General features: G+C 36.5%; 1 protein-coding gene across 5 annotated transcripts in view; it reads right to left on the bottom strand.

Moving 5' to 3' along the window:
- Nucleotides 1-13,120, bottom strand: part of MAP3K20 (mitogen-activated protein kinase kinase kinase 20) — a 197,771-nt gene that overhangs the window by 82,239 nt on the left and 102,412 nt on the right. For all 5 annotated transcript variants that reach the window (XM_012462360.2, XM_064373402.1, XM_012462359.2 and 2 more), the window contains exon 4: nucleotides 3,630-3,731. In XM_012462360.2, the coding sequence (XP_012317783.1) occupies nucleotides 3,630-3,731 (102 nt within the window). The remainder of the gene's footprint in view (nucleotides 1-3,629; nucleotides 3,732-13,120) is intronic.

Below are 13,120 nucleotides of genomic sequence, written 5' to 3'. Positions count from 1 at the left end.
TTTTAATTTTATAGAGGTTAATTTCTAAATCTCTTATTCTTCTACTATTTTAATTATTATGTATTGAAGAATCGTGAAAGGACAAAGAAAATAAAAAAATTTAAACTCTTGCCATATAATGATATCACTGAAAAGAGTCAAGTTAACATGAATATTAGTAATTTATGTGATCTTAAATAAGATGTAACTGGGATAAAGGAAATTTCTTCTGATATGAAGTTCTACGACCCTTAAACTGCAAAAATTCAATAGCTACAGCTTGGGTAGCATTTAATAATTCATTTAACTAGATTTCACAGTTACTGCTCTCTTGCTTCAGAATCAAATTCCTTAATTTTTCAGGTAGAATCTGATTAATTACTATTACAGGTAGAGATAGTTTCTACACCTGCTGATAAGTAAAGATTTCAAAAAACAAGACTCAAATACAAAAGCTCTAAATATAGGTACTTTTCTTCCTCATGGCAGATTATCATAAGAAAAAAGTACCATAAAGTATTTGTGTACAATGCATGAAATATTTAAATAATATTTCATACACATAAACAATAGTCATCACACTCACATAAAATTCTATTTAATGTTTTTGTAGAAGCAGTTATAATTCTGCCTTATTTTTATTGCAAACAAGAAGGCTGAAAAATACTTTCATCAGGTGTACATTCAGGGTTTCCTAAAAAAAAAAAAAAAGAGTTGACAGGTGTAACTGAGACGACTTTTGGGGAAAATTGCAATGAATGGTGACCATTTCAAGACTGGATTGGAGTTTATCTGCTTTAATTGTTCCTTTTAAGCATTGCTGATTGACTTGCAGCAATTTCAAATATACTTGCTGGTCCACCCTCCATTTATCCTCACATCTAAAAAGAAGAGAATCTTTTTTGCTTTGAGGAGATATTGTCTCAACAGCAATGATGCTGAGCAATGCCTATTTGAAAATGCACGAAATCAACCCTTATTTAAAATGAACTATTCATTCTTTGATTTCTCAACATATCATTGCTCCAGTGGCTTTAATCATAGGTCAAACTGAAAGGCACATAGCTGAATTTGAAACAGAATCAACAAAAATCAAGCCTTCCTACTTAATCTCTTAAATTCTAAATTCTACACACAGCTTTATCAGAGAAAGCTGAAGTCATTCCTAAAGCACTGATTTATTTTTTTTTATGGGCCATCTTAAAGGACTTTTTTTTAATGTTAAGTATTACTTGTGTCCATAAACACACAAGACTCTTCTCTGTCTCACTCTTCTCACCTGAGGTCAAACATGTCAGCCAGACAGGCAAAAGGGATTTTATTAATCTGTAGTTTTGGACACCATCAGGGGGTCCATTCCCATTCTCTCCTTCCCTATTTTTTTTTCATTGTTTGAGACAAAGTTTTGTTGTCCAGGCTCGAGTGCAATGGCATGATCTTGGCTCACCGAAACCTCTGCCTCCCAGGTTCAAGAGATTCTCCTGCCTTACCTCCCGAGTAGCTGGGATTACAGGCATGCACCACCATTAGTTTTAGTAGAGACGAGGTTTCTCCATGTTGGCCAGGCTGGTCTCGAACTCCCAACCTCAGGTGATCCACCTGCCTCGGCCTCCCAAAGTGCTAGGATTACAGGTGTGAACCATCACGCCCAGCCTCTCCTTCCCCATTTTTAACTCTTGTTCCAGTTTGCTACCTAATTTTTTTTTTAACCCAGACCAGGTCTCACTCTGGCTAGAGTGCAGTGGCTTCATGCTGGCTCACTGCAAACTTCTGGGGTCTGAGTGTTTCTTGTGCCTCAGCCTCCCGAGTAGCTGGGATTACAGGTGAGTAGTGCATCACCACGCCCAGCTAATTTTTTGTATTTTTAGTAGAGATGGGGTTTTGCCATGTTTGCCAGGCTGATCTCAAACTCCTAGCCTCAAGTGATAGACCCACTTCAGCCTCCCAAAGTGCTGAGATTATAGGTGTGAGCCACTGCACTCAGCCCAGTTTGCTACCTAATTCTATTCCTTCTCTTCTTTGCCCTTCTGATGCATAGCACTAGCACTCTTGAGAAAACACCAAGAATGACTCAGCTGATGTGGAGCAAAGAGACTTACCCCTTAGTCAGCATGATGTGGCATGTGCTTAAGAGGGTGCAGGGGGAAAAGGTTCCCAGGCTGGGAACCAGGGATGCTTAAGTAGAGCACAACAGGAAGCAGATTGACTGATGTTAGCTGATTTGTTTGCTGTCTGTCTATTCTAAGTGCCAATAAGTAATAATATGGGTGTAACTGGCTGAGCACCCTAAATGCTTGTGAGTGTAAGGTGATGTGCTGTAAGTTAAGGACTACCTATATATGCATTTACATTATTTAAGGGTATTTCTACAATGCTGCAGGCAGCTCCCAATCAGAGCACATCACCTTATTTACAGAGAGGTGGTTTTTGTGTACTACTGACAGGCAGAGAAGTCACTATGATGCTACATAATAATATCTTTAAGAATATGAAAATTTAAGCATGATTTGAGATGCCTGATACATCGAAACACAATTAAGCTAATTAGCATAGCCAAAGTCTCAGGTACACCACCCTAAACACAGAGCTTATTATTTTTATAATGTAATGAGGCATCAGTCAGCAGCAGCATCTAGCATGAAACTAAAAAAATTTTTTTCACTTTCCCTATTTGGAGAATTTGGCAGGTGTTGATCAAACTTAAAACAGACAATCCTCCGAAGGAGAGTACTACTTTTGGAAGTCATACAGTGAAATTGTCCTATGAGTTGCTCCCCTTACTGAGTGCTAAATCACATTACATTTGCTTTGTAAAGAAATGCTTGTAGAGAATGGAGTAGTAAAATGTAAAGGAGTTCATTGCTCCAGGAAAATTCAGACAACACTTTGAAGGGGTTGCTAGAATACAAATATAACTATCAGTGTTCATTATTTAGATGAAGTTGTTTCCAAAGCAACTCTGATAGTTATAAATAAAGCCCAGAAATGTTCAGTTAGGAAAATGGAAAAAAAAAAAAAAAGATAAAAATAAATGGAGTTTGAATTGCTTTAGAAAGCATTCATCTATGCAGGAATGTATGAGAAAAAAGACTGGGCACCATGTTTAGGGGTTTGGTGTATTAAAAATATTTAATTTCCAACAGTGATGCCTAAGTTTACATGAAATGTAAAATAAAATCTGAATTGCTTTCACATGGCAGGACAAATAAAAATTTCTTTTTGCAAGTGGTTTCTATTTTTAGCATATTATGTATACAAAATGAGTAGAACTAATCCTACAATAAATCATGTTTTCTGGATACTAAGTAGAGACTTTTAGAATAACAACAGAATTATGATTTTTCCATTTAATGTGTCAAGCAAGCTAGTCAATTATAATATCACAAAACATGACAAACATATCTGCCCCGAAGATACAGCTAGATTTCATGGAAAGAAAGTGGAGAAAACAGAAAGAGAAAAGGAATTCAGGAATGGAAAGGCAATGACCTAAAATATTATCTGTACAATCAGCTGTGGAATGCTTACTACTTTTGGTCTGAAAAAAGAACACCTAAGACAGAATAAAAAATTTTCTGATGTTAGGTCCCCATTTCAGGAGGGGAAAATGCGCCCCACCAATTCTGTAAGAATATACCAATCATTATTACCTTTGGCTACATCAGTGGCCCAGGTCATAATATGATCCATATCCATCTCTTCACTTCTGTTACTGTTAATGTAATCATAGAGTGATCCCAGAGAAGCATATTCTATTTGAAAAGGAAAACATATAATTAAAACCAATGTACATTTCAGAAATAAGACTTTATATTTTCATTGAGAAAATACATTAAATAATTTAACAAAAGACATCAAAAGTATATAAAAAATTGTTCCATGCCATGGTTTCAAAAAGTTAATGTCATCCTGAAAAATATCTGTCAAACACAAGACCAATAACATACAATGAATAGTAAACTTCATTCGAGAGTCAAAAGCCATTTCGCTGGAACTGAGAAACTTGAAGAGGTGTTGGAAGAATAAATGTGAAATGAAGGTACATATGTAAATAGATATTTCTTTAGATATTCTTATGAGATGGATATTAAATGCATAAATCAGAGAGCTTATGTGACAGTGTAAACAAATCAATCCTTGTTGCATAAGGACTTAGAAGAGCTCTCAAAATTTAAGCACAAGAGGTCAAGAAAAGTGAGAAAAATCCTTTAAAAATGAAGTATAAATTACATACCATAAAACTCACTTGTAATAAGTATATTATTTGGTGATTTTTAGTGAATTCATGGAGCTGGACAACCACCAGCACAATCCAGTCTTAGAACCTTTCCATCTTTACAAACGGTTATCTTGTGCCAGTTTACAGTTAATCCTGCCTTTTCTGGATATTTCATTTAAACAGAATCACACAAATTGTTCTTTGTGTCTGACATCATTCTCTTAGCATAATGTGTTTTTTTTTGGAGACAGAGTCTCTTTCTGTTGCCCAGGCTGAAATGCAGTGGTGCGATCACAGCTCATTGCAGCCTTGATCTCAGCTCTCTGAAGCCTCCACCTCCCAGGCTAAAGCAACCCTCCCACCTCAGCCTACCAATTAGCTGGGACTACAGGCACATACCAACATGCTGAGGCTGATTTTTAAAATACTTTGAGTAGAGATGAGGTCTTGCTATGTTGCCTAGGCTAACCTCAAACTCCTGAGCTCAAGCAATCCTCCCACCTCAGCCTCCCAAGTAGCTGGGACTACAGGCGCACATCACCATGCTGAGGCTAATTTTTTTTTTTTTTAAAGTAGAGATGAGGTCTTGCTGTGTTGCCTAAAGTAATCTCAAACTCCTGAGCTCAAACATCTTACCCATCTCGGCCTCTCAAAGTGCTGGGATTACAGGCTTGAGCCACTGTGCCTGGTCACATAATGTTTTCAAAGTCATTCAAGTGATAAGCATATAGGAAGGCTTCATTCTGTTTTATTGCTGAATACTATCCATTGTATGGATATACTACATTTGGTTTATTCATTCTCCACTTGATAGACACTTGAACTGTTCCAGTTTTTGGCTCTTATGAATAATGCTCATATGAACATTCATGTACATCTCTGTGTGTAAATATGTTAATTTCTCCTGGGTAGATTTCAGGGAGTGATATTGCAGGGCCATAGAGTAAGTTTATGTCTAACTTTTTAAGAAACTATCAATCTGCTTTCCAAAGAGGCTGTATAATTTTATATTTCCACCAGTAATGTATGAGGGTTTCAGTTTCTCCACATCCTCACCAACAGTTGATACAATTTTTTTTTTTTTTTTTTTTTTTGAGAAATGGGTCTTGCTATGGTGCCCAGGCTAGCTTCAAACTTCAAACTCCTGTTGTCAAGCAGTCCTTCCCCACAACCCCTGCCTCACAGGTAGCTGGGATTACAGGCACATGTGACTGTGCCTGGCAGTATTGTCTGGTTTTTTGATTATGGCTATTGTAGTGGGTATAACACTAGTGGTATCTCACAGTGCTTTTAATTTGCATTTCCCTAGTGACTAACAAAGTTGGGCATCTTTTTATGTGCCTATTGGCCCCTTTTATATATTCTTTTTTTTTTTTTTTTTTTTTTTTGAGATGGAGTTTTGCTCGTTACCCAGGCTGGAGTGCAATGGCGTGATCTCGGCTCACCACAACCTCCGCCTCTTGGGTTCAGGCAATTCTCCTGCCTCAGCCTCCCGAGTAGCTGGGATTACAGGCATGCGCCACTATGTCCAGCTAATTTTTTGTATTTTTAGTAGAGACGGGGTTTCACCATGTTGACCAGGATGGTCTCGATCTCTTGACCTCATGATCCACCCACCTCAGCCTCCCAAAGTGCTGGGATTACAGGCGTGAGCTACTGCACCTGGCCACAGCATATGAATTTCTAATTGTCTCAGCAATAAAATACGGTCTTTTACCTACTCAATTGTCTTGGCATCTTTGTTGAAAATTAATTACCAATCAATAGGAGGGTTTTCCCCTAGACTTTTAATTGTGTTCTTTTGGTCTATATCCCTGTAGATATTGTACCAATATTGTATTATGTTGATTACTACAGATTTATAAGTTTTGAAATAAGGCAGTCTAAGTCCTCAAAGTTAGTTCTTTCTCAAAATTGGTTTGGCTATTTCTAGATCTTCTGCATTTCCATGTAAATTTTAGGATTGGCTTGTTAATTTCTTTAAAAAAAAATGTCTGCTGGGATTTGGATAGGAATTGTGTTGAATTTATAGATTATTTTGGGGAGAACTGCCCTCTTGACAATACTGAATCTTTTAAACCATAAGTATGTAACTGTCTATTTATTTAGATCTTTAATCTTTCTCAGCAATTTTTATACTTTTCATTGTACAAGTTTTATACCTATTTTGTTAAATTTGTACCCAACTATTTTATTCTTTTTTATGCTACTGTAAATGGAATTATTTCTTAATTTCATTTTCAGGTTGTTCATTCCCAGTATATAGAAATACAATAGATTTTTAAATGATTGACCTTTTAAAAGATTGATCTTGCATCCTGTGAAGCTTCTAAACATGTTTGCTAGTTTTGGTAGCTTTTTTTTTTGTATGTGTGTGCATTCCTTAGGATTTTCTACATATAGGTTGTCAGATAAGACAGTTTTACTTCTTCCTTTTCAATCTGGATGCCTATTATTTCTTTTTCTTACGTGATCACACTGACTGAAACCTTTAGTACAATGTTGAATAGATGTCAGAGTAGGACTTCTTCTCCTTGTTACCAGTCTTAGGGAGAAAACATTTAGCTTTTCACCATGGAATGAGATATTAGCTGTGGGTTTTTGTAGATGCTCTTTATCAGGTTGGAAAAATTCTCTTTTATTTCTAGTCTCTTAAGACTTCTTATTATCAGTGAGTGTTGTCTGTCAAATACTTTTACAGCATCTTGAAATGATCATATAGGGTTTTTGTTCTTCTGATTTTATTGTTTATAATAGTACCTTACATAGGCTGATTTCAGATGTTAAGCCACCTTCCATTTCAGGGATAAATTCTACTTGGAATTTATAATTTTTATGGGTGGCTGGATTCAGTATGCTAATATGGTTAACAATTTTTACATCTATGTTCATGAAGAATATTCGTCTGTAGCTCTCATATCTCTGTATGACTTTGGTATCAGGATAATACTGTTTGTTGAAATAGAATATTGGCTTCTATTTTCTGAAAGAGTATGGGAAGAATTGATGCTATCTCTTCTATAAACACTTTACAGACTTCACCAGTGAAATCATCTTGGCCTGAACTTTTCTTTATGGAAATATTTTAAATTACTAATTCAATTATTATTTTTTTGAAACAGAGTCTTGTTCTGTTGCCCAGGCTGGAGTGCAGTTGCACGATCTTGGCTCACTGCAACCTCTGCCTCCTGGGTTCAAGCACTTCTCAAGCCTCAGCCTCCCAAGTGGCTATAGGACTATAGGCATACCACCACACCTGGCTAATTTTTGTATTTTTAGTAGAGATGGGGTTTCGCTATGATGACCAGGCTGGTCTCGAACTCCTAGCCTCAAGTGATCTGCTTGCCTTGGCCTCCGAAAGTCATAAGATTACAGGTTTGAGCCACTATGCCCAGCCTAATTCAATTTTTAAATTTATTATAGGTCTTTTCAAATCTTCTGTTTTGATAATTTGTATTGTTTAAGAAAACTGTTCACTGCATCTAAATTGTCTAATTTGTTGGCATAAACATGGTCATAACATTTCTTTTTTTTTTTTTTTTTTGAGATGGAGTTTTGCTCTTGTCACCCAGGCTGGAATGCAATGGCGCGATCTCGGCTCACTGCAACCTTCGCCTCCTGGGTTCAAGCAATTCTCCTGCCTTGGCCTCCTGAGTAGCTGGGACTACAGGCGCATGCCACCATGTCAAGCTAATTTTTGTATTTTTTAGTAGAGATGGGGTTTTACCATGTTGACCAGGATGGTCTCAATCTCTTGACCTCATGATCCACCCGCCTCGGCCTCCCAAAGTGCTAGGATTATAGGTGTGAGCCACTGTGCCTGGCCCAACATTTCTTTATAATCCTTTTAAGCTTCTGTAGGAGCCATAGCACTGTTCTTTCTTTCACTCCTGATTTTGCTAATCTTTATCTTTTCTTTTTTCTTGATCAATCTAGTTAAAGGCTTGTCAAATTTATTAATCTTTTCAAAGACTAAGCTTCTTTAAATTAGTAAATAGTTTAGTCTTTGGAGAGATTAATAAATCCAATAAAATGATTTTCACTATAGTTTTTCTGTTTTCTCTTTTACTGAGTTCTGTTCTAATCTTCATTACTTTTTGTCATTGACTCACTTTGGTTTTAACTGATTCTTCTTTCTGTAGTTTCTTCAGGTTAATGTTTAGGTTATCCACTTTGGACTTTTCTTCTTTTTGATATAGTGTTGAAAGCTATACATTTCCTTCTAAATACTGCCTTATCTACATTCTAGAATTTAAACATTCTATAATTTTGATGCTACATTTTCATTTTCTTTCACTCCAAAATATTTAAAATCTGTGATTTCTGGCCAGGTGTGGTGGCTCACGCCTGTAAACCTAGCAATTCGGGAGGACGAGGCATGTGGATCACTTGAGGTCAGGAGTTCGAGACCAGCCTGTCCAACATGGTGGAACCCCATCTCTACTAAAAATACAAAAAATTAGCCGGGCATGGTGGCAGATGCCTGTCATGCCAGCTACTCAGGCAGGAGAATTGGCTGAACCCAGGAGGCAGAGGTTGCAGTGAGCCAAGATCACGCCACTGCACTCCAATCTGGGCAACAAAAGTGAAACTACATCTCAAAAAAAAAAAAAATCTCTTGTGATTTCTTGTGATACCCACATGACCCAGTGGGTATTTAGCTGTGTGTTGATTTCCAAAAAGTGGGAATTTTCCAGATTTCCTTTTGTTGTTAATTTATAATTTAATTGCATTGTAATTAGAAAATATACATTGTATGGTATCAGTCCTCTTAGATGAACTGAGATTTATTTTGTGGCCTCCTGTAAGATGTATCCTGGAGAATGTTCCATGTGTACTTGAAAAAAATATGTATTCTTTACATGTGAGTTAGGTAAAGTTGGCTGAGAGTGTTCTTCAAGTCTTCTATATCCTTGTTGACTTTCTGTCTACCTGTTCTATCAATTATTGAAAGTGGAATACAGAAATTGGTTACCTTTGAATTGCCTCTCTTTTTAATTCAGTCAGTTTTGCTTCACATACTTTGAGATCTGTTTTAGGTGTGTATACATTTACAATTGCTATGTCTTTCTGATGTATTGATCCTTTTATCACTTTGAAATGGCTCTATTTGTCTCAAGTAATATTTCTTATCTTGGCTATATTTTGTCTGAAACCCAATACAGTTACTCCAGCTCTCCGGTAGCTACCGTCTGCATGGTATATCTTTTTCTATCTTCTTACTTTCAACCTATTTCTATCTTTGAAGCTATGGTATACCTCCTGTAGAGAGTATATACTTGGATCTTTTTTTAAAAATCCAATCTGACAATTTCTGCCTTTTGATTGAAGTGTAGATGTGAATAATCACATCTACATAGAATGTGATTATTGATACTGTTGGGTTTACATTTGCCATTTGTTTTCTACATGTCTCCTGTCCTTCTCAGTGTCCTGTTTCTCCTTTATTATCCTCTTTTGCAATAAAAAATTCTAAGTATCATTTAAATCCTTGATTGATGTTTTACTATATTTATTGAATAACTTTCTTAGCAGCAGCTCAACGGATTATAAAATGTATCTTAATTTAGCACAATCTATCTCAGATTAATACTAATCTAATTATAACAAAATATAAAAGCTTTTCTCCAATATAACTCCATTCCCTTCCCTTATCCTTTATGCTATCATTGTGATAATTAATATATCTACATACATTTTAAAGTTAACAAAAGTGAACAAAAATGTATTGCTTTATATGTTATGTTTTTATTTTTATTCATTATTGTCTTTATTTTAAAGGTAGAAAAAACATAAGTTGAATGATAATAAAAAAGTAAAGGTTGGAAAACTGAGGCATTTCATGAAAAGTCAAATCCATTGTACAATGCCTAATACAGTCAAAGATCTTGAAATTAAATTAGTGTCTTAACTATCATTTCTTACCTTTAATCAATAAACATTATTTTTCTTTAAAGGAGATAAAAGATTACTCATTAAATATAGTGAAAATAAACATCATTAATTATACACTATGTCTCTCTAATCTCTTTACAGCCATGAACACTCTATAGTAAAAATAATATTGGTTTTTGCTATGGCTTCGTTTTTCTTTAAAATATTAACTAAAATAGATTTCTGATTTGGGTAACATAATAACCAGCGCCATTTGGTTTTAAAAAGAATTGTATCTTAATCACCAAGGAAAGACACCAGGAAAACAATGACATGGTCACTTGAAAATTGTCTCAGTCTACCGTTCACCATCTCATCAGACACCCTTAAATTAATTCCAGCACAACATCCAAGAAATTCATTGATCAACCTGCAGAGCACATCAGAAAAAGTGCTAATACAGTGAATAGTAAAAACAATGGCAGCAGATAAAACAATACAGAAATGGGAACCCTTTGGAATTTTTTTCTTGTTTTGGTTAAGAATATCATTAGTACTTTATAAACTTCATACATATGGCACAGTATAAGGTTTAAAGAATAAAAGGTTTAATGGAATAAGCAAGAGAATGCCATAAAACCCTTGAAATAAGAAACACTGCCAACTTTTACAGGTACAAAGTTTTTCACGTTTCAAGCAAGTTAGTCAGCCTCATTATTCATGAGAACAAGTAGGCCAGCTTACAGACAAGCGGCACCCTACAAATGGCTCTTAGACACGACACGGTTTGTAAGATATATGTGTTTACGTTTTGAATAGTCATGTGGCTATTATAAAGATAGCAACTATACATCACTACTTGGTGAAACTGCATGCCTTTCTTCGTGATTTCATCAATTCTTTTTTCAGCAGACAAAAGATTTTCTAAGGTCAGCCTCTTCTAAGTATAGCTCATCACCGGTTAAAAGCTGGGCTTACCATCTGGCAGTTAAGAAGGTGATCGCAGCCACCTTTCCACCCTTCTAATGCATGATCCAAAGAACACTTGTGCAAGTGAGAGGCAAATTTTTCAAGTCTTCTTATTTTGTAGAACTGTGGGGGGTGCCAACCAAATTTCTTTGGGTAAGAAACTCTCTGTTGCCTCTGGTGGAGATGACCACTGGCAGTCAGCCACCTTGGCCACGTTGGAGTAGTCAGGTGGCAGCCGGTGCAAGCGGCACAGGAGGAAGGCCGTGTGGAGGCTGCTCTGCTGCACAGGGCAGGCGTGAGCCTGGCGCTTCTAGTGGAGGTGTGCGCACAGGCCACGGTGCACAAGGGCTCCAGCGTGGGCCCCTCCCGAGGGGAGGTTCTGGGCCGCCACCTCCTTCATGTTTTTAAATGTTATGAGACATGAGGATAAATATATTTAGAGAATCTTTTCTATTAACCCACATAGTTGCCATTTCCTATACTCTTTCTTCCCATGAATCGTAATGACTATCTGTGGTCATTTGTTTTCAGCCTGAAGGATTTCCTTTAGTATTTCTTACAAAGCAAGTCAGCTAGGAACAAATTCCCTCATTCCCTAGCCAAGAGTGTCTTTATTTTGATTCGGTGTTTAAAAGATAATCTTGCTGAATATAGCCTTTTCTTTTAGCCCTTGAAGTGTCATTATTTTGCCTTCTGGTCTCCATCATCGCAGATGAGAAATCAGCCATTGATCACATCGCTGTTCCCTTGTACACAAGGAGTTGTTTTTTTTCTTTTACTTTATCAACTATATTTGACCATAGTTTAGGTATGGGTTCTTTTGCATTTATCCTACTTGTGGTTTGCTGAGCTTCTCATATGTGTAGATTAATGTATTTTAATGAATTTAGGAAGGTTTTGGACATTATGCTTTCAAATCTTTTTCCACCCCTCTTCTCCTCTCCTCTTATACATGCATTGGTATGATTGTGGAAATCAATAGTGCTGATGCCTTGGGTTGTTCTCATTCTTCTTCCCCCACCAGCACTCCAGCTCAGTCACACAGAGGGGAGGCCATGAGGACTGACCGCATCGTTGCCAGAGTTGAGGTGCTTACTAGATTTGGAACAATGGATCGTGCCCACCTCCAGCAGCACTGTCTGTGGAAGTGATGTTCTTGGTGGCAGGAGAGCAGAAATGGCTAATAGCTAACAGGTTGTTTCATAGGACTATGGGGTTCTGATCGTTTTCCTTCAAATGTTTTCTCTTTTTGGAATTAATCTCTATTGATTGAATTTTAAGTAATTTCTATTGATCCAGTTTTAAGTTCACTGATTTTTTTCTTCTGCTATCTCAAATCTGCTGTTAAGTCACTCTACAGAATTTTTCATTTTGATTATTGTCTTTTCAACTCCACAATTTTCATTGGGTTCTTTAAAAAAATTCTACTTGAGATTCTCTACTGGTTAATTCATTATTTTCATACTTTCTTCTAATTCTTTAAACATAGTTCTTTGAACATAATGATTCTTTGAAAGCTTTGTCTGAACTATTTGGAGACACTAAGAGACTGTTTCCATTCATGGATTTTCTTGGACATGGGTTAAACACATTCCTGTTTCTTTACATGTCTTTTCTAAAAATTGGACAGTTTAGATAATATAGCAACTCTAGATTCTAACTTTAACCTCATGAACATTTTTCTTGATTTTGTCTGTTTACTAACCTGCAATCTGTCTCCCCTATGGCGTGTCCCCAGTGATATTCCACTTAGTCTTTTTTTTTTTTTTCCAATCTTGTTTTTATTTCTAAGCCTGGCTTTTTGAGGGCTGTCCTACACCTGCAAAGGTTGATGATTAGCCAATGATTATACAGAAGTGGTGCTCAAATACCCTGGACTGATGAACCTGCACAGTAAGAGCACACTCAAAGTTTAGGCTGTTTTCAAGTTTGTTCTGATTTTTACTTTCCACAGGCCTTTTTTGGCCTCCTTTGCAAATGTGCATAGCATTAGGAGCTACAAAGTGTATATGGATACTATGTGGACCCTCTCAAATCTCTATTTTGCATATATGTGGCCTCAGCTAGGAATACGTTTAC

This window comes from Aotus nancymaae, unplaced genomic scaffold, assembly GCF_030222135.1.
Source record: "Aotus nancymaae isolate 86718 unplaced genomic scaffold, 86718_ANA_hifiasm-v0.15.2.pri h1tg000008l, whole genome shotgun sequence".
Classification (NCBI taxonomy): Eukaryota; Metazoa; Chordata; class Mammalia; order Primates; family Aotidae; genus Aotus; species Aotus nancymaae.
Note: the sequence above shows the minus strand (reverse complement) of the source record. Positions and strands in the feature narration are given on the sequence as shown.